The sequence below is a fragment of the Mustela lutreola genome, chromosome 2 (assembly GCF_030435805.1).
Source record: "Mustela lutreola isolate mMusLut2 chromosome 2, mMusLut2.pri, whole genome shotgun sequence".
NCBI lineage: Eukaryota > Metazoa > Chordata > Mammalia > Carnivora > Mustelidae > Mustela > Mustela lutreola.
Genome location: NC_081291.1, coordinates 60,102,944 through 60,129,852, shown reverse-complemented (window position 1 = coordinate 60,129,852; position 26,909 = coordinate 60,102,944). Strand labels below are relative to the sequence as shown.

At 45.7% G+C, this 26,909-nt stretch overlaps 1 protein-coding gene across 13 annotated transcripts in view; it reads right to left on the bottom strand.

Annotated features, from left to right (window-relative positions):
- Positions 1 to 19,662, bottom strand: part of ZXDC (ZXD family zinc finger C) — a 96,068-nt gene extending 76,406 nt beyond the window's left edge. For 6 of the 13 annotated variants that reach the window (XM_059161950.1, XM_059161948.1, XM_059161942.1 and 3 more), the window contains exons 1-8: positions 18,619 to 19,660; positions 15,945 to 16,097; positions 15,771 to 15,849; positions 14,684 to 14,814; positions 10,269 to 10,439; positions 6,091 to 6,779; positions 4,863 to 4,925; positions 4,128 to 4,212 (exon numbers count right to left, since the gene is read on the bottom strand). In XM_059161950.1, the coding sequence (XP_059017933.1) occupies positions 4,128 to 4,212; positions 4,863 to 4,925; positions 6,091 to 6,779; positions 10,269 to 10,439; positions 14,684 to 14,814; positions 15,771 to 15,849; positions 15,945 to 16,097; positions 18,619 to 19,585 (2,338 nt within the window). In that variant the 5' untranslated portion in view covers positions 19,586 to 19,660. Of the gene's footprint in view, positions 1 to 4,127; positions 4,213 to 4,862; positions 4,926 to 6,090; positions 6,780 to 10,268; positions 10,440 to 14,683; positions 14,815 to 15,770; positions 15,850 to 15,944; positions 16,098 to 18,618 lie in introns of all 13 variants that reach the window. The other 7 variants (XM_059161952.1, XM_059161946.1, XM_059161941.1 and 4 more) reach the window with 6 other exon arrangements.
- Between the last annotated feature and the right edge of the window lie 7,247 nt (positions 19,663 to 26,909).

Sequence of the window (26,909 nt, the reverse complement as noted above, 5' to 3'; positions counted from 1 at the left end):
GATAGCAATGAGCAACAACCACACAGAGCGACCAGACCTTGGTTTCTAATACCTTTTTCTAATAAAAGGAATAGCACTCCTTGGGGAAGTGACTGAATACTGGGCTGGGGCAGGGGACATACAGATGGTGCCAGAAGGTAGGGAAACGCCCCCTAAAAAACCACGGCACAAGAATCCAACCGAAAAAGCTCCCAGTGGCCAAAGCTGGAACAATCTGAACAGCAAAATAAATACTGATACTACTGATTATAGTCTAATATTCCTTATAATAGCCTAAAGGAGAAATACCTTTGAGTCCATACTGACAGAAGGGAATAAATAAATGAGTTACAAGAGATAGCTTTTCCTTACAGAAGTTGTCTAATGAATGCACAAGTGGGGGGGGTCACCACTAGAACATCACGGTAACAAAATCTACCCTTAAGCTCTGAATTGATGGGAGATTTAAAGAGAAAAAGGATATTTGCACAAGTATAGGCAGATTAACCTTGCCCAAGGTCACGTCTGGCCTTTGCCCTGGCTCCTGAGAAGAAATCACAAGGTCCTTGGAAGGTCCTGCCTGGGAAGTGGGAGCTCTCAGCTACTCCAGATAGTCTAACAGTGTGACTTAAAATGTAGGTCTTGGGTCTCAGTGTCCGCTCGACCTTTAGAGGGGCTGGAGACCAAGTCAGCCGCATGGACAGGCAGCCATCTGTGCAACTGAGACATGAAGGCTGAGGTGAACTCCCTTAGCTGGCAACACAACTCCAGGGAGAGGCCGGTGGGAAGCTTCACACTAGGATGTCACCTGGAACATGCCCTATGCCTCTCCTCTTCCCTTGGCTGACTTAATTCTAAATCTTTTCACTCCAGTAATCGCTAACTGTGAGTTCTGAGCCCTCCTCGAGAATTAGTGAACCTGAGAGTAGTCTCAGAGACCCTGGGAATTGTAGAAGTTCAGGGTCATCTCGCAGATCCCTGAGATTTGCACACCATCTCAAAGTATCGACCTCAAAATAAATATCTATTCACTGTAAAAGGAAAAAATAGTAACTTCATGATGCACAAACCTGGCAGACAACACCTTAACCCGGTGATAATGATTAGTATCACCTGTAATACGTTTATTGCATGGACCCCAATATGACACAGTGCGATGGGTACCTCACTTCTGGCTCCATCACCTCCTCCTAATGAAAAAAAGCATCAGGCCCAAACAAAATAAAGGACCAGCACTCTTCAAATGTATCATGAAGGGCAAGGAAAGCTGAGGAACTGACCCAGACTGCAGGAGACTAAGGAGTTGTGACAACCAAGTGCAGCCTGGGACCCCCGACAGGATCAGCAGTAGGGTGCCGGTCAAACCCAGATAGAGTCTGCAGTCCACTCCCTGGGACTGTGGTGGTGATCACTCCTTAGCTTGGGTAAACACACTATGACTATGGGAGATGGTAATATGAGGGGAGGCTAGGTAAGGGGTTCTACAGCTGGAAAACATGAGTGAGTGACAATATTCATAGAGTAATGGCCAGCCAAGGAATCATTTTTTCTGCAAGTCTAAAATTCTAGTACAATAAAATGACAAGGGGTGAAGGGGAAATAGAGTTGGCCCCAAAGATTCTGGGAAAGGGATCATTTCTCTATCTCTTGGCTGATGACAAGACTTCATGAGGGCTTTTCAAGAAAGATATGTGGGAGGCAAAGATGTAAGCCCTCATAAATAGAAGAAAAAATTCTACTACGTAAACATTTGGAGGTTGGAGATTATTTCCCCTTAAAAAAAGTCTATAAAATGTATAAATCAGGGCGCCTGATTAAAGCCTCTGCCTTCGGCTCAGGTCATGATCCCAGGGTCCTGGGATGGAGTCCCACATCGGCTCTCTGCTCCGCAGGGAGCCTGCTTCCTCCTCTCTGCCTGCTTGTTGTGATCTCTCTGTCAAATAAATAAATAAAATATTTTTAAAAAAATGTTTAAATCAACGAGTGTATAAAAGTACTCTGACCACCACTGGAGGATGCAAAGAAACCAGTTCATTACTTTGAAAACTGATGAAGAAAAAGGCTCAGACATTTACCCTGACTTTCTAGTATGACTGTACCTCAAGGTAAAGAATAGATGAGAAGCTGCTCTTTACAGAATTCTAGCTAGTAATGAAATGAGAAGTATCTTCTGCAAATCCTCAGGAATTATTAAATCCAGTCATGGTCATCAGTGGCTGCTAACAACACAGGACAGACCAACCACCAGATGTCACGGACCTCTGGAAGAGCACCCCACACCGGCAAATGACTTTCATCAACCCTCAATGGCTGACCCATCAGATCAAGCCTCTAGATGCTGATTTACAGGAACCCCAGATGACAGAGGAAACCTGTTAAACTAAAAGGGATGCCATCGGCCAAATTTAGACTGGCCGACTTGACAGGACAAGCCACCCGGTTTCTTTCACAAATACATGGGCAAGAAATGGAGAGACCTATACATGTTAAAGACAATTAAGAAAAATACCAACCAAGAGTAAGAGGAGACTTACTTGTATTCTGATTTAAGCAGACAATTACAAGAAACATTTACAGCGTTTGAGACAACTGAAAATTTGAACACTCGCTAGATATGAAGGAAATACTGTTATTTTTTAAAGAAATAATAATAACATCACTATGCTTTTTAAGTGACCTTCTTATTAAAAGATAATGCTGAAATATTTATAAAAACAATTAAAAATAAATAAAACGCCCTCTATACATGACCCCAAAGCAATGCAATCAATGTGACACACACTGTATCTCTGAATGCTCAGTGTTTTTCTTCCTTCAAATGGAGATTACCTATAAGGCTAAAGGCAGCTGGCTCCCTTCACAGACTTTGCCTAGTCTGTGCTGAATTCTTTCACTCTACCTATCTCCTCTCCCCCCCACCCACACCTTCTTTTATTATCTCTCCAAGTACCATCTGGACACTTCCTGAACTGCCCTGAACCCTTCCCCAGTCACCATGAACACGGACATGAATGACAACCATTATAGGGCAGTGTCAGCTTTAAGACAACTAATTAACAGAAAATAGGGAGTGAAAGAAGCCTTGCTATTACAAACAGAAAGACATAAAACTGTATTGCTAACCCTACATTGTATAATTCATTGTTGTATAATTCACTGTACATTTTCTCTGATTATAGAAATCACTATTCTTTTCTTAAAAACATTTACTATTTCAGAGAGAGCATGTGCAAGCAAGCAAACACATGTGTTTGTGAAAGGAGGGACAGAGAGGGAGAGAGAGAATCTCCAGCAGACTCACTACTGAGCGCAGAGACCGACTCAGGGCTCTATCCCACCACCCATGAGTTCAGGAGCTGAGCCAAAACCAAGAGTTAGATACCTAACCAACTGAGTCAACCAGGCACCCTACCCTTTGATATTCTTCAAACAAATTTTAGGTCAAGAGACACATGAAATATGCAGAAAATGGTATTAGAAGAAATCACTATTACCTTTACAAAAGGATTGCCACAGTTTCTTTAAGCATCGCATCCCACTACCTCACTTTCCAGATAGATACTTGAAGCCACAAACCAGCAGGTCTGGTTTGGTCCACTGTTTCTTGTTTTTTGTTTTTTTTTAATTCCAAAAAAAAACTGCTGACATTTTAAAATGACAAGATTTCAACAGAACTCGGAACTAGGTATCCATAATGCCACGTGTCACCCAGGGGCTGGCTCCATGGAACCCTGCTCCTGGGACAGCTGCAGTCTTGTCCCCAGGCTCTTCCCAGTGCCAAGGTAAGGGCCCAGTGGCCAGTTAATTTCAAGTTCAAACCTCTGCTCTTCTGGCCCCTGGCCAGTCTATTCTTTGTCCCAGCAGCCTGGTAGGCAGCAGACACTGGAGTCTGCGACCACTAACTTTTGCACAGCCTTTTTTAGATAAATAAAACATGTCCATACTGGTGCTGGAAATCTTGCTGATAATTTTTTCTTAATGGATAATTTTTTCTTAGGTTCACATAAAACTAAGGAATTGATAAAGGGCATTTTGAACATAAAAGTAACACAAAGAACATAGAAACACCTATTCTTGTGTTTCTTCTGTCCTTAATTAAGGTCCAGGGCAACTCAGATCCCTCAATCCCCCAGCACACACAGCCTCACCTGCATTGCTCCCAGTTCCTTTCTGCTTTTTTTTCTTGGCTAGTTGAATGGCTCGGGAATCAGTTCTTGCTGAGCCCCCACTTTCCTGAGACCAAAGAAAAGCATGTCAGTCACTCATTCCAAATAGTAAAGGAAGGGTAGCAAAGGAACTACGGAAATGTACTAAGTCTGCCTCCTGAACAGAGTTGAGTCCAATAATCTTTGAGGATCTCCAGGTTCACAGAGAATCAAATGTTATATCCAATTACAGTGACAACTAAACAGAATGAGAGTTGGAACAATATACATAATTTTATTATCCAGAGAAGCAAAGCTTATTCCTCCAAAGTCTAAAACATATTAAAATACTTTACACAGAAACTGTTATAAAAGGAGTTACATACTTCTCTGCTGTCTGAAACAAGCAGCCTTCCCTTGGTGGTTCAGGATTAATTAACTGCAGCACTTCTCAACATTTTCCAGAACATGCCACACGACACCTGTACGGCAGACCCAGGGAGACCCTATTTCATATATCCACTACAGAGGCTGCTCTGGTGGCAGGTACCAGACTCAAAAGTTATATACACCAAAACAAGAACTACATTACTGAATTCAGAAAGTTTACGGAGGTATCCAAACAGTATTCAAATGGAACTTCACTTCTGTAAATTTGTCAGTGTTTGATAAGAAAAAGAGCTTAATGCTTGTCACTACAAAAAGAAAAAGAACATCCCTCAACAGCTTGTGGCATACCTGTAACCCATTCACCACACACCATCTGTGCTCAGAGAATCGAGGCAGCCCAACGTCACACAGCTAGCGAGAAAATGAACAAGGAGTCAGGATCAAGGTCATGGCGGCTCCTCCTGCCTCCACCCACAGTCACAGCTCTGGAGATGCAGTGACACCAAGGAACTATGGTTTCTCAAGGTATCAAGGCCCTCCACACAGGCCCTGCCTCCCCAGTGACCTCTGAGCCTCGGCCACCTCCCCATTCTGGCCCAGTCACCTGGGTGGCTTAGCAACTGCTCTGGCCACCTAAGCAAAGGCTGGCAAGTATGGCTAGGCCACCGACAAGTGAGAGCCATCAGAAAAGTTATGACAGACTGTGCTTCTCTCAGACTGAAAGGCTCATGGTAGATGGGTTACCACATTCCTCACAACTGATTCAAATTCAAATGTGAAGGATTTTAACTTCTTTTTAAAAATTGTGGTAAAATAAGATTTAACATTTTGAATATAAATATCACCATCAAATTTAACCTATGCCACAAAAAAAACCCTATTTGATCACTCCCATCTGAGACTGAGGAAATAATCAGACTCTCCCCCAAGAATCTTTAATTAAATTATTTTAAATTAAATTATATTAAATGTATTAACTGACATAAATAAAATTAAAGTATATTAACTGCCGAGCCTCAAAATAGGAGAAGTACTCTTAAAACCCTCCAGAAACAAAAGCTCACCAACCACTCCCTTTTTTCCTTGTTAATTCTAATTTTTTTTTTTTTTTTTTTTTCTGCATGGTTTTAAAGTTTCCATTAAACCTGATGTCACGATTCCTCTTCCTCTGGCCATTATTAAGTCTAAGGACCTGTTATTCCATGAAAAGCACAAAGGCAGAATATTTCAACATTACGAAATACCCCATTTTTTTTTTTTCAAGAAAAGAAACACATCATCACAGAATCACAGAACTCAAAAGGACCTTAGAAATCATCTAGCCAAACCTCCTCATTTTAGAAATAAATGAGAATTTAAGGCTCAGACAGAATAAGTGATTCCCTTAAGGTCATAAAACCTAGTCAGTTCCAGACTCAAGATCAGAATTCAGATTTCCAGACTTGTAGTCCAGGGTTCCATCTTTTCGCAAACCAGTAAGAAATGTCTGCACATGAACGATTAATCCAGAACATCCTCAAAACTGAGTGTAAGAGAAGCGAGTTAGGCGGTGGTGACTGAACAGAGCACTTCATACCAAATAGAAGCTGCCGGTCCCCGCACTGAGCCCCGTGTCTTTCTGAGGACTGTGCTTTTCCGCAGGGCTGCAGAACACCGACCTGGGCGCCCCTCGGCTCCTTTCCTGCTGCCTTACAGTGTTGGGGCTGGGAGGCGAGGCCGGTTCCACTTTGATTGGAGCCAGCAGCTCTGGGCCACTGGTGTCTCCAGGTGGGGAGCTCGGAGAAGTCAGTGTGGAGATGGTGTCTGTTAAATGACCACCTGAGGTCAAAGCCTGTGGGTCCGGACTCAAGTTCTTCACAGGCAGAGCTACCAAACAGCCTAAAGCTCCTGCGTTTACAGTCTGTACGTCATCCATACCGAAGCTGCCTTGTTGAAGAACGGTGGCTGCTGTCCCAAGAACGAGAGGGCTATCCAGGCTTGGAGGAATGTCACTATGGGCCACCAACACCAGTGGGTCCATGGGCCCCAAGGAACTATTATTAGCAGGAAGGTTCCCTCCGAGTGAGGCGCTCACAGAAGTAACATCAATAGTCAGGATGCCAGAGTTCAGTGCCTCGTCTGAGGCCCCTGCCGCACTACCACCATCACCAGGTGCATCAGAGAAGAGCGCTGCCAGGTCTAGGTTGTTCAGCTCACTTTGGCCTGGGCTGCTAAGTTCACTGCTATGCGTAAGAGAACTCGGAGCTCCAAGCTGAGGGAAGAGATCTGAAAGAGAAATGAACACTCCAGTTGTCTTACGCACTTTAGCAGACTCAGAGGTTTTGTTCACGCTAAAATGTTACGCAGTAAGCAAGCCATTAAGGTAACATCTACTCCTGCCCCTGCCGCCTGGTGCATCGAAGGTGGCCACAGGCTGAAGAAAGGCATTGCTTGATAACCTATGAGGCATTCAAAGTATACTCCCTCAAATCTTGAGCTCACAGGGATTTCTCCAGACAGGAAATGACCTGAGAGTCTAAATAATACTTCCTAAAGTCACATCAACTTGTAACAGAAAGAGGGAAGAATTGAATCCATGTCTTTCTGGCTTCAAATGCTATGCCCGTTCTGCTATACAAGAAGTGCCCTCAGGAGCCTGTAAAACCTAACCCAGACCACAAATCTTCAGAAGTCAGACACAAGCTGAACTCCGGCTCCAGGATATTTTTGGAGTCGGCTGGTGTCAGCTCATGTCTCATCAAAATCTATGCCCCACTCCACAACTAGCTGCCATTCTAAAACAAATTTGAGTCATCTGGGGGTGATCAGTGGGTAAAAAAACTGTCCTGTCTGGCCTGCTCTGGGATAAATGCCCTGGCTCAAGGTCCAAACCCCACCGACTATAGAGAACTAAGACATCAGGCACTCTGGAGTTGTGTCCCCTCCCTGGAACATCTCCTGATAGGCTCTCCTTCTACCCCCACCACTGTATTTCTAAACTCTAATACTCTTTCCTTGATCATCCTGAAGGCAGGTAGTCTATCTCACCAACAATGTCCCTTTAGCACCAGGCACTGGCACCTAGCCCCTAAGCAGTACTTAATGATCACAGAAAAAATAATTCTAGTAAATCCCTCTTTAGTCTTGATTGTTCATTCAGCCTCTGTTGTTGGTCATTTCACTCATCAAATATTTGATTCTCTTGCCATTCAATTAAGTAACTTAAACAGTCAGACTACCCTTGGAGGAAAAGTGAGCATTAGCATACATTTAAAGAATTTCACTGAACAGTGCCAGGCTGGCTTAGTCAGTGGAGCATGTGACTCTTCATCTTGGTTGGGGCTGTGGGTTCGAGTCCACGTTGGGTGTAGAAATTACTTAAAAATAAAATCTTAAAATATTTCAATGAATATTCAAGTCAGAAATTTATATACCAGTGAACCCAATCAATCATCCCAAATCCTAGGACTCTTCAAGCAGCAAGCAAACAGGAAGATGGGAGTATAAAATATTTGGGTAAGGGAACCAAACAGGGCCCTGAAGTTAATCCTTCCCAAGAAATTTATAGCTGAAGCTTCTAGAACATGCCAGTGCCTGGCCAGAGGGAAAGGCTCTCTTAGTTCTTTGGCTCTATTCCTCCTGCACCAACTGTTAGCTAATCCCAAATTCATACTTTTTAGTGGTGGACACCATGTAAGAGTGCCTACTATAGTTCTAATGCAAACCTATGAAAGAAATCCATGACAGACCCTTCCAAAATAAATTAATAACCAAATCCCAAGTATTATCTTCTTCAGTTGTCATACTACTTCAAAGCTGAAAAATAGTATCGATATATTATTGCTTCTTCACTAAGTATCTCAGTACCAATAAAACAACTTTAAAAAATGGCAGAGATTCAGAAATTAAAAACGGGTAACAGTCTCTTTTACAAAACCTCCCAAAAATTTCCTTCACTATCTTGAGAATTTCATATGGATAAAAAAATTAGTAATAATAATCTCAGTGCAAACAGACATCAATTTGTTCATAAATTTCCTATTTAGCCTTGAAATCAGAGATATCTACTAGACACCTGCTATTGCAACGCCCTGATATTCAGAAATCACTGAACATTAATTAATACAGCATCTAGACCAAAGTTATAAGCATGACCATGCTCCAGTACTTCCCAGTGTATGGGACCTCAGACAAGTCCCTCTACTATCCACCTAGGCTTCCTCAGGGATGAAGCAGTGAAGATGCCCCTGCCCCAAGATCACTTGGAGGGAACTCCAACACCCAGCCCAGGGTCTAGCAGAGTCCCTGGCAGCATCAGTCCACAACAAGGCAGGTTCCCAAGAACCCGTTTCTCACAAGGCTAGCACTGGGACACTACCTAGTTATCCACCCCTGACTATGGCAGAGTAGAATGACACGCAAGTCAGTCAATGGCACATTATAAATTCAGAGCCTGGGAAACACACGCACTACAGAGCCCCTAAGAGGCTCTCACATGGAGACAGAGACTAAGGAAACTCGTGTGGAAGGAATGATGCTGTTGCTGAGTTCCGAATGAGCCAAGCCAGGAAAGGGAGAAGAGCAGGAACACAGAGGGCCGGGTGCACAGTGTTCCACAATGCTAGCTCAGAGCCAGGAGGGGCGAGGGCTAAGTTCTAGAGACAGAAGTAGCAACATGACCAATGAGGGCCTCTCAAGACCAGCCTACAGCTCCTGACTAGACTCTGTGAGTTGAGATGACAGCTTCTCATATGAGTCCCCATTAACACCTAGAGTTCAGAAGGGCAGCTTCTTAAATCCCAAGCGAAATGGCAATTACCATTAGAGCAAAAGGAGTGACGTGACCACATCTTTAACAGGATGGGAAGAAGCCAGAGGAAGGACCTTTCCTTCAGAACACTACACAAATTCTCTTCCATGTTTTAAATATGAAAAGCCAAAGCTCAAGGACCTGTGCCTTAGCCTAGATCCCATGGCTGGGAAGTAGCTGTGCCCCAACGCTCCTGCTGCCGGTCACTCAGGTGGCAGGGAGGCAGCACGCTCAAATGACTCTAACGCTAGCAAGGGCTTCCCCTGCCAGGAGCAGCAACCCCACCACACCCCAAAGAGCAGGATGGTGCGAGCTTCAGGGCAGAGGCAGTGCATGGCTGCCCACACCCCTCAACAGTCTGCCCATAGGGCTCTGCGTGCTGCTCGAGAGGCAGACTGTCAATCCATGTCATCATGCAGCCAGACGACCAGGCCTTCATGTGCCCAGAATCCCTGCTCCAGACTACTGCTGTGGTTCCCCCACCCCTCTCCCCTACCCAGGCCCTCAAGCCCCACCCCCTGCTCACAAGGTGAACCACCACTCTGCACAACCAGACAGAGAGGGGTGAAGACAGAAACAAGGAAGGGGTAGGCTCAGAATCCAGGACAAAGGTCACAGAGAGAGACAGACTTAGGAGACACATTCTAGGAAAAGCCAACCAAGAAAAACACTGAAAATAAATAAACAAATAAATAATTGAATGCTCCTGGAGGGAAGCACTTCAGAGGTGAGGGATTAGGGTCAAAGGCAAAAAGTGGCAGAAGACAGTCCAAAAGATGACACTAGGCTTGGCAGCCATGGTTTATGGGCCAGTAAGACTTCGTTGTGCTCAATTAATTTAATCCATAACCAGACAACTTCTGAAGGGGGCGGAGGAAGGAAGGAAGGACACACTCTAGCTTCTCTGACACATGTCAAGCAGACGCATCTCTGCAGTGCCTTAAGAGAGAAGTAAACAAGCAGACCTGGGCGCCGGCTATGCTGCCGGACCACATGGGCCTTCATGCTGTGCTTGGAGGTGAAGAGTCTATTACAGCTGGACACTGGGCAACGGCTTTTCGGAGCACCCACGTCCTGCAGGTGTTTCTTGGAGTGAATGTAGAGGCTGCTACGGGCAGAGAATCTAGCACAGCACCCTGGAACAAAAAGAACAAATGAGTGGTAAACCTGAGGATCCCCAAGGAACCAGTGCTGACATTTCCTCCCATTGGAATCATAAGACAATGCATGCCACGCTCCAGCCACTGACCAGGGACAGACACATAGCCCTTAAGGCAACATCACAAATGTGGAGCCAAGGCAGGGTGCCCCAAGCCAGGCCTCTTCGGCATGCAGGTTATGCCAGGTGGAAGCAATTAAGGCCTAAAAGACTCGGAAATAAACTTTGACATCCCTCTGCCTACTGCCTAAAAGAATTTAGATGGAGGACATACTCCAGGAAAAAAGGCTACCACCACAGATAACTACATTATGATATGAACTAAGTATGGAGGACAGGGAGGACATAGCAAGGCCTGTTTGAGCAAAGTCTGCTCTGTGTCACATTGTTTCTGTGAGCCCAGGAAACACTTGTTCACCAAACATTTACTCATTTCCATTTTCCTATAAAATGCTTTCCTTCCCTCTGAAAGTCCCAGGTCCCTATCCATCCTTCTTTTTAGCTCAGGATGACATATATAATTCATTTTACCTGTCTCTGAATATCATGTCTGTGTGGGTTTTCCATATATAGAGAATTAAATTTTATTTTCCAGGGGTGCCTGGGTGGCTCAGTCATTGAGCATCTGCCTTCAGCTCAGGTCATGATCCCAGGGTCCCGGAATTGAGCCCTGCATTGGACTCCCTGCTCAGCAGGAAATCTGCTTCTCCCTCTTCCACTCCCCTGCTTCTATTCCCTCTCTCCCTGTCTCTCCCTCCCTGTCAAATAAATAATGAAAACCTTTAAATAAATAAATGATTAAATAAATCTTATTTTCTGTTCATCTGTCTCACATCAATTTAATTTAGTCCAGTGAGAACAATCTTGAAGGGTAGAAAAAAATTCTTCCTCCCCAACACAAGGAATTAAATTTGAAAGCAAACTCCATTTAAAAGGAGATAGGAAGTTCCCCATCAGTTGTGTAGAAGACACACAACCTTGACAAGTTAACGCTGGGCCTGTTTCTTCACCCACTACACAAGGCTGCTGGACAAAGTTAGTTAAATTCAGTGTTAAATAACTCCTTAAAAGTTCAATCACTAAAAATTTGTACCAATTACCTGTACTTAGCTACTACTAAAAAACTGGAACCCTACATCATTTAGAATTGGAAACTATCTCAAAATATCACCAAAGCCAATTCTTCTCATTTTACTACTGAGAAACTGAGGCCCAAAGGGACCAAGCAAATGATCCTAAATCAGAAGCACAATTGGAGTCTGGAGGTGGAGTAGTCTTGCTGATTACTGAACAGCTTAGCCAGAATCAGTAAGACCACCGACCTGCAAATGTGTGTCAGAGGGAAAACAAGACAAATTACAAAGTATCACCACCTTCCTCTTGGCCTAATCTCCCACTGTTGGAGCTCTGGACCACAGGGACAAGCAGAGGGAAGCAGGGTTCTAGGCAACTACAAGCTTGTGACCTGGTAGGGATGTGAAAACCAGCTGTCTTTAAAAAAGGGCAAAATAAGACAAACCATAAGTGACTCTTATCTCACAAAACAAACTGAGGGTTGCTTGGGGGAGGGGGGTTGGGAGAAGGGGGGTGGGCTTATGGACATTGGGGAGGGTATGTGCTATGGTAAGTGCTATGAAGTGTGTAAACCTGGCGATTCACATACCTGTACCCCGGGGGATAAAAATATATTATATGTTTATAAAAAATAAAAAAATTTTTAAAAAATTTAATTCAATTTTTAAAAAAGGGCAAAATAAAACTAGTGTTTTATTTTGGAGTGTTCTAGAAACAGAAGAAACAGTGTATCTCTTGAGAAGAGAGAAAAAAGGTTTCAAGAGGTATGCAGCATTTGAGGTGACTGGGTCTTGATAAATGGTAGGGGCCACACAGCAGAGCAGGAAGGTGTACAGGCTGAGCAACTGCCACGCAAAGCATGGAGGCCACCAAGCAGGGTGGGCAGACCTTGCACTCTGGAGTAACTCTACTTCAAACCCTACTAGCCATGTGGCCTTATTTATTCTTTCTGGGTCTCCTTTCCCTTTTCTGTAAAGTGGGAATGACACATGCCTCACAGGGGTTATAAAGACTATAGGTAAACAATTCCAACCTACGGAATGCTCACACAGTGCCCAAGAAAGTAGAACAAGCACCACTGCACTTGTGGAAGCTTCTTGGGATGGCGAGGTGGAGCTGCTGGAGTCTAGGGCCTGGGGGAGGCCTATTTTAGGAAAAGAGGCTACGAAGACAGAATACGACCAGATGACTAAGGGTTTTGGCTGCCTGTGAGAGGAGTCTTGAACATACTTCACTTTCAAACAAAGCTTCCAGCTCGTTTCCAGGTCAGACTCAGGAGAGAACATTTGGAAAACCACAAGAGGACAGATGCCTCCAGGTTCACCCCTAGATGCACTGTCTACAATGTGTCCCTTGCTCCACATGGTGCCCAGGGGTTCTCTATACCTGCAATGTCCCTCAGCCCCCTTTCCAGCTGGGACACCTCCACACACACTTAAGGAGGCACAGCACAGAGCAGAGGTGCTGAAAACACTTCTTACCAAACTGCTTAGCCAAGGACAGGAGTCAACCACAACAGGGATGTCTGCCACGCTTGTTAGCAGTGGTTTCCATTTTTTAAAAATATTTGTTAACTCGACAGAGAGCAAAACATACTTCATTTTCACTTGGACATCCTTTGATGGCCAAGAATGTGACTGCTTTTCCTGCGTGGTTTTATGACCACTTCAAAGATAAGGAAAAGAGGCAGAGAGTGCTTGAGCCACTTGTCAGAGGTTACAAAGTGACTTAAGTAGCAGGGTTGGGACTGGGGTCCAAGAAGCCTCAAGCCTTCAGTCACCACCCTTTACCTCCCCTCTTCAGCATACACCAATCCTTGAGCCCTGCATTCACCTCCACGGCTTAGCCCATCCCCATGTGGACCAGCCTCACTCCCAGCCCACCTCCTCATTGAGCCCAGCAAGCAATACATCCCTGCCTCCTGAGCTTGGAAAGTCTGCGGGCACCTAAAATGCAGCACATCCTCTTCTTCCAACCACCAGCCTATGTGCCCACCTCAAGTGAGATGCTGGCCCTAACTACTGCTTCACCCAAAACCTCTACTCCCAATTCTATCACCAAGCACTGCCAGCACACTGTCCAATTCCTATCTCTCTCACCTGTGCATTCTCTCCCTTCCCACTGCCAAGCCCCAGTGCAGGCACAAGCCATCTCCCCAGGAAACCAGACTGAGCTCTAAACTCAGTCATGGTCCCATCACACTCCTTGCCCTAACACCCAGCCTGCTGCTCTCACCATTCTGAGAGATGCCCCTACACTGGCCTCTTCTTCCTCCTTTCTAATCCTTGCAAGTTCCGCCTCCTTCTTCAGCCAACTGGGAGACCACTCCCATGCCCATGCTCTAGAAGCAGTCTGGGTGACCTGTGTGTCCCCACAGCACCCTATAGGCACTGGTTTACCTGGTGTGCCCCAACTAGAGCTCTGATGACAGGAGGAACTGTGTTTTGGTTAAACCACCTATATTACCTTCATGACATTCTAGGAACTGGTCTTGGCTTCAAACTGGTCTTTATTATCTCTTTTCCAGATAAGGAAATTAATGCCCAGAGTAGCTGGCCTGAGTTCATCACATGAGGGAAGAGGAAGCCAGGAAGGAGACTCACAAGCACACACTGACCTGCTCTGCCCTCCCACACACCTGCAGCAACTACAGAAGCCCAGCACACACAAGCAATGGAGCACACTTCTGCCCACGAATCGTACCTTTTCTATGCAGAGAAAAAAACATCTGAATGCCCTTTTGAAAAAGCTAGCCTAACTTGACTGCTGTCCCATCATAGCACGCATCGATAGCTACCATTTACTGAATCCGTGATAGGTGCCAGATGCCAAAACAGGACTTTTCAACAGGTCATTTCACCTACTCCTCACAACCACCAAATTAAACAGGTAATAACTAGAGCCACGAATCTAGGGAGTACATTTCAGAGCCAAGAGTCAAACCAGGTCTGATTCTGAAATCTGTTCTTTTCAATACACTACTTCCAAGATAAAACAACTAACTAAAAACCAGCCAGTTAAATTTAATGCTGCAACTTACACTCGCCTTGCCTTGAAGCAAAATAAAACTTATCTTTAAACAACTTAAGCTTACAATGACGAAGTCACATACTAGTTTACAGCTCAAAGTAATCTATTAAAATCTACCTTCCACGGGACACTCGAATGGTTTTGTGCCCAGGTGGGTGATGCTATGGCCCTTCAGGTGCTCTGCTCTGGTGAATGACTTCCCACAGCCTTCAACAGGGCAAGTAAACCTCCGGTCATCATCGTGTTTCCTGTCAGAAAAGAAAAACAGTGATTTTTCACTCACACAACCCGGAGACACAAAACCTCAGAAGTGATTCTTTGTTTAAGATTCTGCAAATTACAAAGTCTTAGCATTTAAAGGAAATGATCAGCACATTTCAGAAAATCTTAATTCTTTCTAACCCATGTGGACAGGTTTGCAATTTAGCTAATCCTGCAATTAGAAATTTACTTTAATGACAAGGCTGACTCAAAAGTCACAATTAGTGCTGCTTCAATCTAGGAACAAATGACTGGGTCCCAAACGTATTGACAAAGCTACCCCCAATGTTTAGAGATTCTGCTAACAAACAAAGTTTCCAGTTGCCCTACAGAGGGCAAAGAAAAGCATGCACAGAAAATCAATGGCAATGCTAAAAGGACCCCCTCAAGTTCATGCACAAATACAGTCCTTTTCTAGTAATGTTGTTATACTTAAACCCCTCAAATCCCCAGCTGTGCAAGCATAGACAAACCACCCAACCTCTCTGTCCCAATGCAAACTAGGGAGAGTAAGAACATCAAAGTCTGAAGTACGAACATCAAAGCCATGGTCATTGTGACAGTTAAAGGAGAGAGATTAAAGATAAAGTGCTGAACAACACCTGCACATAGACAAAGACCCCCAAGGACATCGTTACCAGTATGGAAAGTTTATAATGACATCAGGAAAGCTGCTTCCACACTGTTAACCTTTTTTAAATATTGAATTTTGTATAAAGTACGTAAATTACATTTAAAAACAAGTATAACACAGAAAAACTGACATTAGGTGATCAGATTCTGCGTGGTTTTCTTTTTACAGCTTTCTGAACTTTCCAAACTATCTACAATGGGCTCCTTTTCTTATAACTTAAAAAAACCGACAGATATTTAATCCACAGGCTTCTGCTACTGACAAACAACTCACTCATTCTCTATATGGGTAATGAAATGTGAAGATTACCTTTTGTGTCGCAGGAGTTTAGACATGCTGGTAAAGGTCCAGCCACAACTGTCAGAGTCACAAATAAAAGGTCTTTCACCTTAGAAAACAAAAAAATTATGCCACGTAATCATAAATGCAAGCTACCACAAAGGCAAATCTTAGGTACAAATGCTGTATTCTCCAGCTCATTACCTGTATGACTTCTCAGGTGAATTTTCAGGCGACAAGCTTTGTCATATTGTTTGCTGCACCCAGGAAAGGAGCAAGAAAAGAGTTCTTGTTCCCTGAAGTGAGCTCGGTTATGGGAAAAAAGAGCACTCACTGTGATGAATGTCTTCTCACAGCCTGAACAAAGAAAACACAAACCCTGCTCACTGGTGTGACAAAAATCACATACCACAGCTAAACTAGTCACCACTCCCGGACACCATTCACACTGAAGCAAATAAGAAAGAAAATGAGATAGAAGCAGCTCCAGAAAGTTACAACCACTGTTATAACCATTGACAACTGTCTTTGTAGCAGTGGCTAAGGGCAGCCAGCAACCACAGGCAGGCCACCTGCTGTGAAGGCGTGATCAAGGGAAAGTCCTCCAATCACAGCCTCCTGCTTCCCGTTTCCACAGCACAGATCTTTCTTACATTTTGTGAACTCAAATGTCAATGCTCTTTGTGTGAGGCTACGGAAAACCCAACAAGATAGATACTAAGGAACAAGGATTCTGTCTGGGAGCGTTTAACCTGGAAGGGCCACAAACCATCATTCTACCTGAGACTTCTTATTTGCCCCTGCACGTGACGCTGTGTCCTCCGCAATTACAAATGTCCTCTTTGACATCCTCTGCAAAGGGCAGCAGCCCCCACTGTCACCTGGCTTCTCCTTTTCCTTTTGCTTATCTCACCAGGATTCCCTGCTGTCAAAGGAGGCTCCCAGAGTCATCATTCACATGGCCTTTTCCTTCACTCCCATCTTCAACCCCACTTGAGCCACCAGAAAGGAAGCTACCTCAGCAATCCCCAAACTTTCCACATCAATAGCTCTCCTTTGACAAAAAGGTTCAGTGTTTAAATAGAGTAGAAAATACCAGGTTGCAAGATTCCTATCTTTGTGGCAGCTCTTCCCAGAACCTATAACATGCTACCATGGCGCCTATAAACCACCAAGCAGATACACACTGCACATCACCGCCTCAAAGCACTGAGCCCCAGGAACCCCACTTTCCCTAGCAACACTCAACTGGGAAATGCTCCTCTTCCTAAATGCCCCCAAATCATCCTGCTCCTCCTCTTTGGCATAAATCTGCTCTCCCCTCCCACCCCCCTCATTCCCTATTTTGGGTTTTGGTGCATTCACACACTCTAAGAGGTAAATCTCTCTGCCTTACCAAGAACCACCCTCCCTGCAATCAACAGTTAAGCCCTTTGATCCTGCCTCTGCCATCTTTCTTACAGGAAGCCCCTCACTACTCTCAATGCCTCAGCAAACTCAGGTCTAGAACATTTAATGAAGCTTCACAGTTCCCTCCCGTGAACCCACCCAAGTGGAACACCTCTGATCATCCAACCCCAAACTCTCGGGAGGATATCATACCCTAAAGCAAGCTAAATCCCTCATCTTCCTAGTATTACACTTGAAATGATGCTCTTAGTACACTTTACTCAGGAGCAGTCTATAAGCCAGATTCACAGTGTATAATTAAGAAAGGTTCTGAAACGGTCTAAACCTATATTCTCCACAAAGAGGGATGCACAAGCCCGTCCACAAGCATATGGGGGAAAAAGAAACTAGAACCTATTAATGTGTTTTTTATTTCATCCTTTCAAAATCCCTACAATTTAAGTATATTTTCTAACAAACACACTACTATGAGAGCACTGCACATATATAATGCATCAACACACATGAAAGGCACATGCTAGGCACATAGTTGAGGTTCCACTTTAACGAAGAGGATGGAGAAGGTCCCTTGCCCTCTACTGGGCCCTCCCACACTCTCCCAACTTCACTCACCACACCCCCCCACCGCACTACCACAGCCCGCACTCCCTGCCTTGGCTTTGCAGTGCCACCCACCAGCACCGCCTTCCATCCCAGCCCATGCAAGCCAACTCCTTCCCAGGTAGAAATCTTCTCTTCCCCCTGGGGAGGCACACTCTCCCTCCTGGAGCATGTCAAGATTGACACCTCTCCTGGTGGAGTTCACAGTTTTGGATCCTGCATTCCCTCCTACTGCAGGCAATGACAGAGGGGAAAGAACCCTTCACTGGATTTTATCCACATTACTGGGCCTCAGACTCTTCCTCTGTAAAATGATAATTTTTAGAACTTCCCAAAACTGTTAAGTCCAAAGAAGATAAAAGCATAAAAGGCCAGAAAACTGCACTGCACCACACACCTAACCCCTAGGGGCCTTAGGGTGTTCCACCTGGCCAGACTCATCTGTGCCACCTAACTATCTGATACCTGAATTTCTAACTGATGAAACCCCCAAGAAAACAGACACCTGACTCCTAAGTCAAGTATCTAGTAAGATGCTTTATCACCTTCATTAACCTGAAGCACCTTAAGAGAGACCTGTTGCCCCCACCATGGGGAAGGAAGGCTGTAATTACTAGTGCTTCCTTTGTGGAGATCCCCACAGCAGTGCAGGGCTGAGGTGTCAAACCCAAATCACCTGGAAAGAACTGGAACATAACACCAGAGAGCTCCGTTCCCGCCCCTCACTCTTGGCCCATGGAACTTAAATCCTGCCCAGATGAACAGCCGGAGGCAGGGCGACGCCGCACCCACTGCTGGCGGCTTAATTTGGACCTGGGGCCCCGGGAGCCCCCCGAAGCCCGCCCGCAGGCCCGTGGCGCACGGTTACCGGGAAAGTCACACTTGTAGGGCCTCTCCGGCTCGAAGTGGCTGCGCTGGTGGGAGCTGAGTTTGGCGTGCGTGGGAAAGCGCTCGGAGCACACCTCGCACTTGAACAAGTTCTCCTGCTCGTGGCCCTTCATGTGTGCCTTGAGGTTGTACACGGTGGTAAACTTCTTGCCGCAGCCGCCCACCGGGCAGCCGAAGGGCCGCAGCTTGTCGTGCGACTGCAGGTGCCGCTTGAGCTTGTAGGAGGTAGTGAAGGCCCAGCCGCAGCCGTCCAGCGGGCACTTGAAGGGCCGCCGGCCCTGGCTGCCGCCGTGCGTCAGCAGGTGCACCTTGAGCTGGTGCTTCTTGGCGAAGGAGAGCGTGCACTGCGGCTCGGGACAGCGGTAGCCCGGGGCACTAGGGCCCGGACCCTGGGGACCCCGGCGGCCCTCGGCCGGGCTCGTGACCTCCTCGCCCGGTGGCGCCGGCGGGCCTCGGGGAGGCTGGCCTGGCTGCGGCGGCGCGGCGGCCAGCGTGAAGACGCCGTGATCGAAGCGCACCAGCAGGTCCTGGCTGTTAATGGTGACGGTGCCCGCGAGAGCCGCGCCGGACCCGGGGGCGGTGGCTGCGCAGCTGGGGCCCGGCTCGGAGTGGGTGATTGGGCTCGCGCCAGCGCCGGACCCCACCTCCCGCCGCCCGGGGTCCTCGGCCGCACCGCCACGCGCCACTTCCAGCAGCACCACGAAAGAGTCGCCACCGTCCTCGGGGGGCGGGGGGCTCGGCCCCGGGCCCGCCGACGCCGCCGGGGCCTCCCCGCGCAGCGGCCCCGGCCCGCCATCTTCGGAGCCCCGCAGCAGTAGCAGGCGGCGGCGCGCGGGGCCCGGGCTGGGCGGTGGCCCCGGGCCTCGGCGGAGTCGGCCGGGGCCGCCGCCGCCGCCATGTTGAGCTCCGCGCGCGGTCGGGGCGGCGAGCAGCTTCGGAAGGTCCATCTTGGGCCCAGCCGCGGCGTCCCAGCCGCCGCCACAGAGGAAGCGCGGTCCGCCCCGCCCAGCCGTGCGCGACGCCGTGCGGCCGCCGCGACGGGTAGACACCAAAGCCTGGTGCGGAGCACGGCCGGACTCCGGCCCGGAGCTGCGCGTGCGCGTGAGCCGCGGGGCGCAGCGCGGGGCCTGTCGGGCCAGGGGTAGTTAGCGCCGCCCGGACGCGGTCCAGCGGGTTCTGCTCGCCGCCGAGCCTGGGGATTTTGGCGACCCTGACATTGCAAGCCGCATCCTGACTCCCTGCATGGGGAACGACGCTCGCCGGACTCCAAGATCGTGTCTTCCATCTGGGTGGTGGATTGATAACAGCAGCCAACTTTCTTCACGCTCACAAGTGTGAGGAAACTGAGGCACAGACGGCTTGAGTCCCTTGCCCGAGGTCACACAGCTGGGAACTGGGAGAGTCAGGATTCGGGCATCGGGCTGGGCTCACTGAACTGCAAATAGCCGGCGCTGGCCTTTGGCTCCCAGACCTTGGCGCGAAGTGCCCCCAGATCCGCCCCCGCTACCCCAGCCCCTCCACGGGGACCCCCGCCTGTGCTCTTCCAACTTCCTTTCCTACCAGACTCTGTACTGGCCCACACCGCCTCAGCCCTTACTCATTGTTGCCTGAACTCCCCACCCCACCAGCTCAACCCGGATTCAGTCTGCAGTCCCTCTGCTGGGCCTCAGGTCACTGCCCTCCGGATCAGAGCCCTTCTTTCAAGCCAAGCTTCTTGGGAAAATAACACGGCAGCTGATCCGTAGCCTCCACCATGCGTTCCACCCAATCTAGTCTCAATAGGGCCGACTTTTGTGATCTTCCAAAAGTGCAAATCAGTTGTGCCCCAGTCTTCGGGACACTCCTTTGCTCCTATGGCCTAGGTAGTCTCCCCCACATTTCTCACCACTTCACCCCTCACTCTGCAGTCCCAGGGCTCCCCTATCTCTTTCCATTTCCTCCAGCAAGCCAAGCTAGTTCTGCGGGACTACACCCATGGTCTCTGCTCTGGGAAAACTGGCCTTCTGATTGGGTACACCCTCACCCAGCCCCTTATTCTCCACCCCCCCCCCAATTTGTTACCTCTTATAGCTCTCAATTGCTATTGTTTTATTTGACCCTTTCCTGGATAATCCCCCTCTAGAATGAGACTCATTTAGGACAGGAACTGTGTTGGTCTCCTTCACAGCTGTATGCTCAGAGGCTAGTAGCAGAGACTCTCAGTAATTATTTATTGATGAATGCTGTATTGTTAAAAGTTCTTGATAAGATACATAAATATTGTTTTGAAACGAATAAGAAATATCATATTATATATGAAATGTGAAGTTATGCCCCCAAATACATTGTTCATCAGGAAAGAATAATCTTTCAACAAATGATTCTGGGACAACTGGGTGTCCACACATGAAAGAATGAATTTGGACCCCTACTTCCCACCAGACACAAAAAGTAACTCAAAATGGATCAAGGACCTAAATGTAAGAGTGAAAACTATAAAAGTATTAGGAGAAAAGAGTATATCTGTGTGACATAGGATTAGGGAATGGTGTCCTAGATATGAATCTAAAACACAAGCAATGAAAGAAACAAATTGGGCTTTGCCAAAACCAAAAACTCTTCTGGTCAAAGAACACCAAAAAGAAAATGAAAAGACAACCCACAGAATGGGAGAAAAATTTGCAAATCATATATCTGATAAGCAACTACTACCTAGAATATATTTTTAAAAACCCATGACTCAACAGCAAAAAGACAACCAAATTTAAAAACAAAAGATTTGAATCGACATCTCCCCAGAGATGTACAGGTGGGCAAGAAGCACATGAGGAGATGTCCAACATCATTACCCATCAGGGAAATGCAAATCAAAACCATAAGGAGATAAAATTTCTTATCTGCTAACAGCAATCATTTTTTAAAAAGAAAAACGAGTGTGAGGATGACAGAAAAATTGGAACCCTCATACATTTCTGCTGGGAATATAAAACAGTGAAGTCAGTGTGCAAGAAGGCTTGCCAGTTCCTCAAAAAGTTAAATATAGAATTTCCATATGACCCAGCAATTCCACTTGTAGGCATATACCCAAGAGAAATGAAAATGTATTCACACAAAAACTTGTTTGTGAATGGTCATAGTAGCATGCTGTATAATAAAAAGTGGAAACAACAAAGTGTCCATCAATAGACAAATGGATAGAAAAATTGCAGTGTATCCACACAATAGAATATAACTGGGCCATAAAAAGGAATGAAGTATTGATACAGGCTACAACATGAGTGAACCTTGAAAACATGCAAGGGGGGAAAAGCCAGACACAAAACACATAATACATGAGTCCACTCATATGTCTAGAAAAGGTAAACCCATAGAGCCAGAAAGTAGATTAGTGGTTGCCAAGGGCCAGAAGGTGAGGGGAAATCGGAGATAACTGCTGATAGCTACAGTATTTCTTATGGGAGTGATGAAAATGTTTTGGAGTTAGACGGTGGTGATGAGTACACAACACAGTTGAACATACTAAAAACCACTGACTTATACACTTTAAAATAGTGACTTTTATGTTCTGATTGGTTCTGTTAAAAATATATTGTTGGGAAAAATCAATGCAGAACAACTGTTTACATTTAGAAGGATCCCATTTGTGTAAGAAGGGAAAACTATACCTATGCTCATATGCTTGCATATCCTTAGAAAGTTTGTAAAAAGATACACAAGACACTGCTAGTACTTGTGACTATTTCTAAAGTGAGGTGGGGAAGGGCACCTTCACTTAATACTTCTCTCCTGTTGGCACTGTTTGCTTTTTTTTAGATCATGAGTGGGATTCTGTTTTTGTATTTGTTGTTTTATTTTAATTCCAGTGTAATTAACATACAGTGCTATATTAGTTTCCAGTGCACAACATAGAGAGTGATTCAACAGTTCTATACATTACTCAGTGCTCATGACAGTAAGTGTACTCTTAGTCCCCTTCACTATTTCAGCTAGTCCCTGCCCCCCACCTCCCATCTGCTACCACCAATTTGTTCTCTGTATTTAAGAGTCTGGTTTCTTGTTCATCTTCTTTCTTTGTCATTAGTTTCTTAAATTCTACATATGAGTGAAATCATACGGTGTTTGTTTTTCTCTGACTTATTTCACTTAACATTATACTCTCTAGTTCCATCCAGATCATTGCAAATGGCAAGATTTCAGTCTTTTTTATGGCTGAGTAATATTTCATTGTATGTATATACACCACATCCTTATCCATCCATCTGTTGATGGACACTTGGGCTATTTCCTTATCTTGACCATTGTAAATAGTGCTGCTATAAAGATAGGGGTGTTGTGTTCCTTAAATTAATGTTTTTGTATTCTTTGGGTAAATACCCAGTAGGGATTGCTGGATCTAGGGTAGTTCTATTTTTAACCTTGTGAGGAAACTCCATACTATTTTCCACAGTGACTGCAACAGTTTGCATTCCCACCAACAGTGCCAACACCTGTTGTTTCTTGTGTTGTTGATTTTAACCATTCTGACAAGTATGATGTGATATCTCATTATACTTTTGATTTACATCTCCCTGACAATGAGTGATGGTGGGCATCTATTTACATCTCTGTTAGCCCTCTATATACCTTCTTAGGAGAAATGTCTGTTCATATCTTCTGCCCAACTTTTATTGGATTATTTGGTTTTGGGATGTTGAGTTGTGTAAGTTCTTTATATATTGTGGCTACAGACCCTTTATCAGATATGTCATTTGCAAATATCTTTTCCCATTCCATAGGTTGCCTTTTAGTTTTTTGATTGTTTCCTTGGTTGTGTAGAAGCTTTTTATTTTAATGTGGTCCCAAAAGTTTAATTTTGCTTGTGTTCCCCTTGCCTCAGGAGACATATCTAGAAAAATGTTGCTACAGTCAATGTCAGAGAAATTACTGTCTGTGCTCTCTTTGAGGACTTTTATGGTTTCATGTCTCACATTTATATCTTTAATCCATTTTGAATAATATTTTTGTGTATGATGTAAGAAAGTGGGCCAGTTTCATTCTTTTGTATGTAGCCACCCCGTTTCCCCAACACCATTTGTTGAAGAAACTGTCTTTTTCCCATTGGATATTCTTATCTCCCTGCTCAGTGAGGAGTCTGCATCTTCCTCTCCCTCTGCCCCTCCCCCCGACTCCTGCGCGGGCTCTCTCTCTCAAATAAATAAAATCTTTTTTTAAAAAAAAGATACTCCCGGTATCTTTCATAACACTTTAAAATGAGTGAAATTAACTTTATTGAACATCTGGCAAGGACTCATCTCACCCTTCCTCCTGCCTGAGGTTCTCCATCACTGCTAGTAATAAAGGCTCATAGTGAGGGAGCAGATGTGCTAGCTCCTGTACTGGGCTTGAATAGTTGATGTTGTTCCATGGTGTCTCAGTCTGAAAGGAAATCTCCAAGCATGTGTGTGTAGGAAGCGGTTTGGGGCAGCCAGAGAGGAGAAGCAGTTGACACATAAGGGCTTGTCACATTTGCTTGCAATGGGGGAGAAATCCCACCAGGCCAGATGTTGCTGGGAGCCCAGCACTATAGCCAGGGGGCACAAGGGTGCAAGAATCCCTGCCTCCAGGGGTCCCAAACAGTCCCAGGTTGGGCCACTCACCACTGGCAAAATCCAAAGGCAGAGAAATAAGCAGTAGTGAAACAAGAAAGGCATTCCTTTACTGAGGCCACCACTGGGAAGACCGCTGACTAGTGTCTCATAGATAGTCTCTGAAGTGCCGAAAATTTGTTCCTTGTTGATATAAGGAAAATGTGGGAGAAAAGGGGGTGGGTACATGCAGAAGGGTGGTGAAAGTTTTATCCTGGGCAGGGCTTTGCTGGCTCAGGGCAATCCTTATTGCTTTAGGGGGTGATTTCATTCCTATTAGGGGTTGCTTGGCTGCAAGGGTCTTTTGCCTGAATTAAGAGACAAAATGAAAAGAATTTAATCAATTAGAAAATACAGACTGAGGTCAAAACGGAGGGAGCAGAAGTCTGCTATGAGAACTTTGATGACATCCTTGCGGTCTTTGGATTGCCCCCATCCATGTGCAAAGCATCGCCAAGTTCTGGCAGGAGTAGGGATGGGCTGTGGTTGGGAGGGAGTTCCAATGTGCATGCTCCTTCCAACACCACTGAGACAGGGAAACTAAAGGGACCCCATGAAAACCTGCTTTTTTTCTTCTCTTCCCGCTCCTGTTCTTGCTGGGACCTATAAGCCTGGCTTACACACACCTCATCGAACAGATAACGTGAGTCTGTTTTGTAAAGCAGGGAATTAATAATTTCTTTGGAGGCTTCCAGCACAATAGGTAGCATCTAAGGAGGAGCCGATGGTGTCATTATGGATGTTTTCCAAGACCACTGACTTACCAAGCCACCTGACTCCTGGGCAGAAATGACTTACAGATGTCAGCTAAACACTCATCTTTGTTCCTGGGATGCCCAAGAAGACACATATGCTGAACCACAATCCTCAACAAAAACCCCAGTCTCCAAGCAAAGATGAGACTCACCCTTTTTCCCTTTCTGAGCCTCCCAGATGCTCTGTCTGTGTGTGCTCTCTATACATCTGTGATAAACGCTGCTCTCACTTCTCCATGCATTTGATTTCTATCCCACCCAAAGCCAAGGATCTTCCTGGCTGGTCCTGTGGGAAGTCCTCTGTGTTCTCGGACCTGGCCAGCCTGCATCACCACTAACCAGTTAACACAATTCTTACACTATCTACCTGGAGATAGGGTCAGATTGCCTAGGTTATAGGCTCAGTCCTACAAGACTGCACCCCTCCACACACACACACATCAGTTTCAAGCCCCGGTTGTCAGCTGTGCTTCTGATTGACCAACAATAGATTGGAGACTCCCATGACTCCCTGCTTTGGTTTGATTCATGAGCTAGAGTGGCTCACAGAACTTTGAGGAACATTTTTTAAAAAATATTTTATTGATCTGAGTGAGAGAGTAAAAGAGTGAGTGAGCAGGACCTGGAGAAGGAGCAGAGGGAGAGGGAGAAAACAGGATCCCCACTGAGCCAGGAGCTTGCTGCGGAGTTTGAGTCCAGGACCCTGGGATCCTGACCTGAGCCGAAGGAAGATGTTTAACCAACTGAGCCCCTCAGAGGGACATTTTACTTACCAGCTTACCAGTAAAGGATGTAGCTTAGGAAAAGCCAGATAGAAGAAATACATAGAACAAGGTATGAGGAAGGGGTGCAGAGCTTCCATGCCCTATCAACACACCATTCTCCCCAAATCTCCATGTTCCCCAACCCATAAGCTCTCCTAGCCCTGTCCTTTTGGGTTTCTATGTTTCAGTACTCTGGCATGATTGATCAAACCATTGCCATTAATGATGGATTCAATCTCTAGCTCCTCTCCTCTTTCCAGAAGTCAGAGGGTAGTACTGAAAGTTACAACCCTGTCATCACTCCTTAGTTCCCCTTGCAACCAGTCATCATCCTTAGGTATTCTCCAAAAGTTACCTCATTAACATAAAGGCAGGTGTACTTGAAAGAAGTTTGTTATGAATATCAAAGCACCTTTTTAAAAATGATTTTATTTATCTGAGAGAGAGAGAGAATGAGCAGGGGGAAGGACAGAGGGCGAAGCAGACTCCCCGCTGAGCAGGGAGCCCAATGTGGGGGTTGATGCAAGGACCCTGAGATCATGACTAGCTGAAGCCAGCTGCTTAACTGACTGAGCCTCAAGTCCCCAGAATATCAAAACATCTTGATCACACTTGTCAGTCAGAAATTCCAAGGGTTTTAGGAGCTCTGGGAATGAAAACCAAGTGTCTATATATTTGGAATAAATACAGAGAAATAAGAATGAAGACCAAATATCTATATATATTTTTTTATTATAAACCAGAATATTGCAGAGTGAAAGGAAACTTCTCTGTCCGGGATTTCTGTGCTGGTTAGTTTTACGGATCAACTTCAGTGGGCCATTTTAACATTGTTTCTGTATATGTCCCTGTGGGTGATTCCAGATAGGATTAGCATTTAAGTGGATGGCTCTTATCCAGGTAGGTGGGCATCTGCAATCTTTTGAAATCTCAATCTGTTGAGGTCTGAACAGAACAAAAGGCAGAGGAAGAGGAATTTCCTGTTCCATACCTCACTGAGCTGGGATACCTCATTTCATCTCCTGCTCTTAGACAGGGGTTTACACCACTGCTTCCCTGCGGAGTTTGAGTCATTCAGACTTAACTGAATTACGCCTCTGGCCTTCCCAGGCATCTAGTTTATGGTTCCACAGGACTGCCAAGATATAT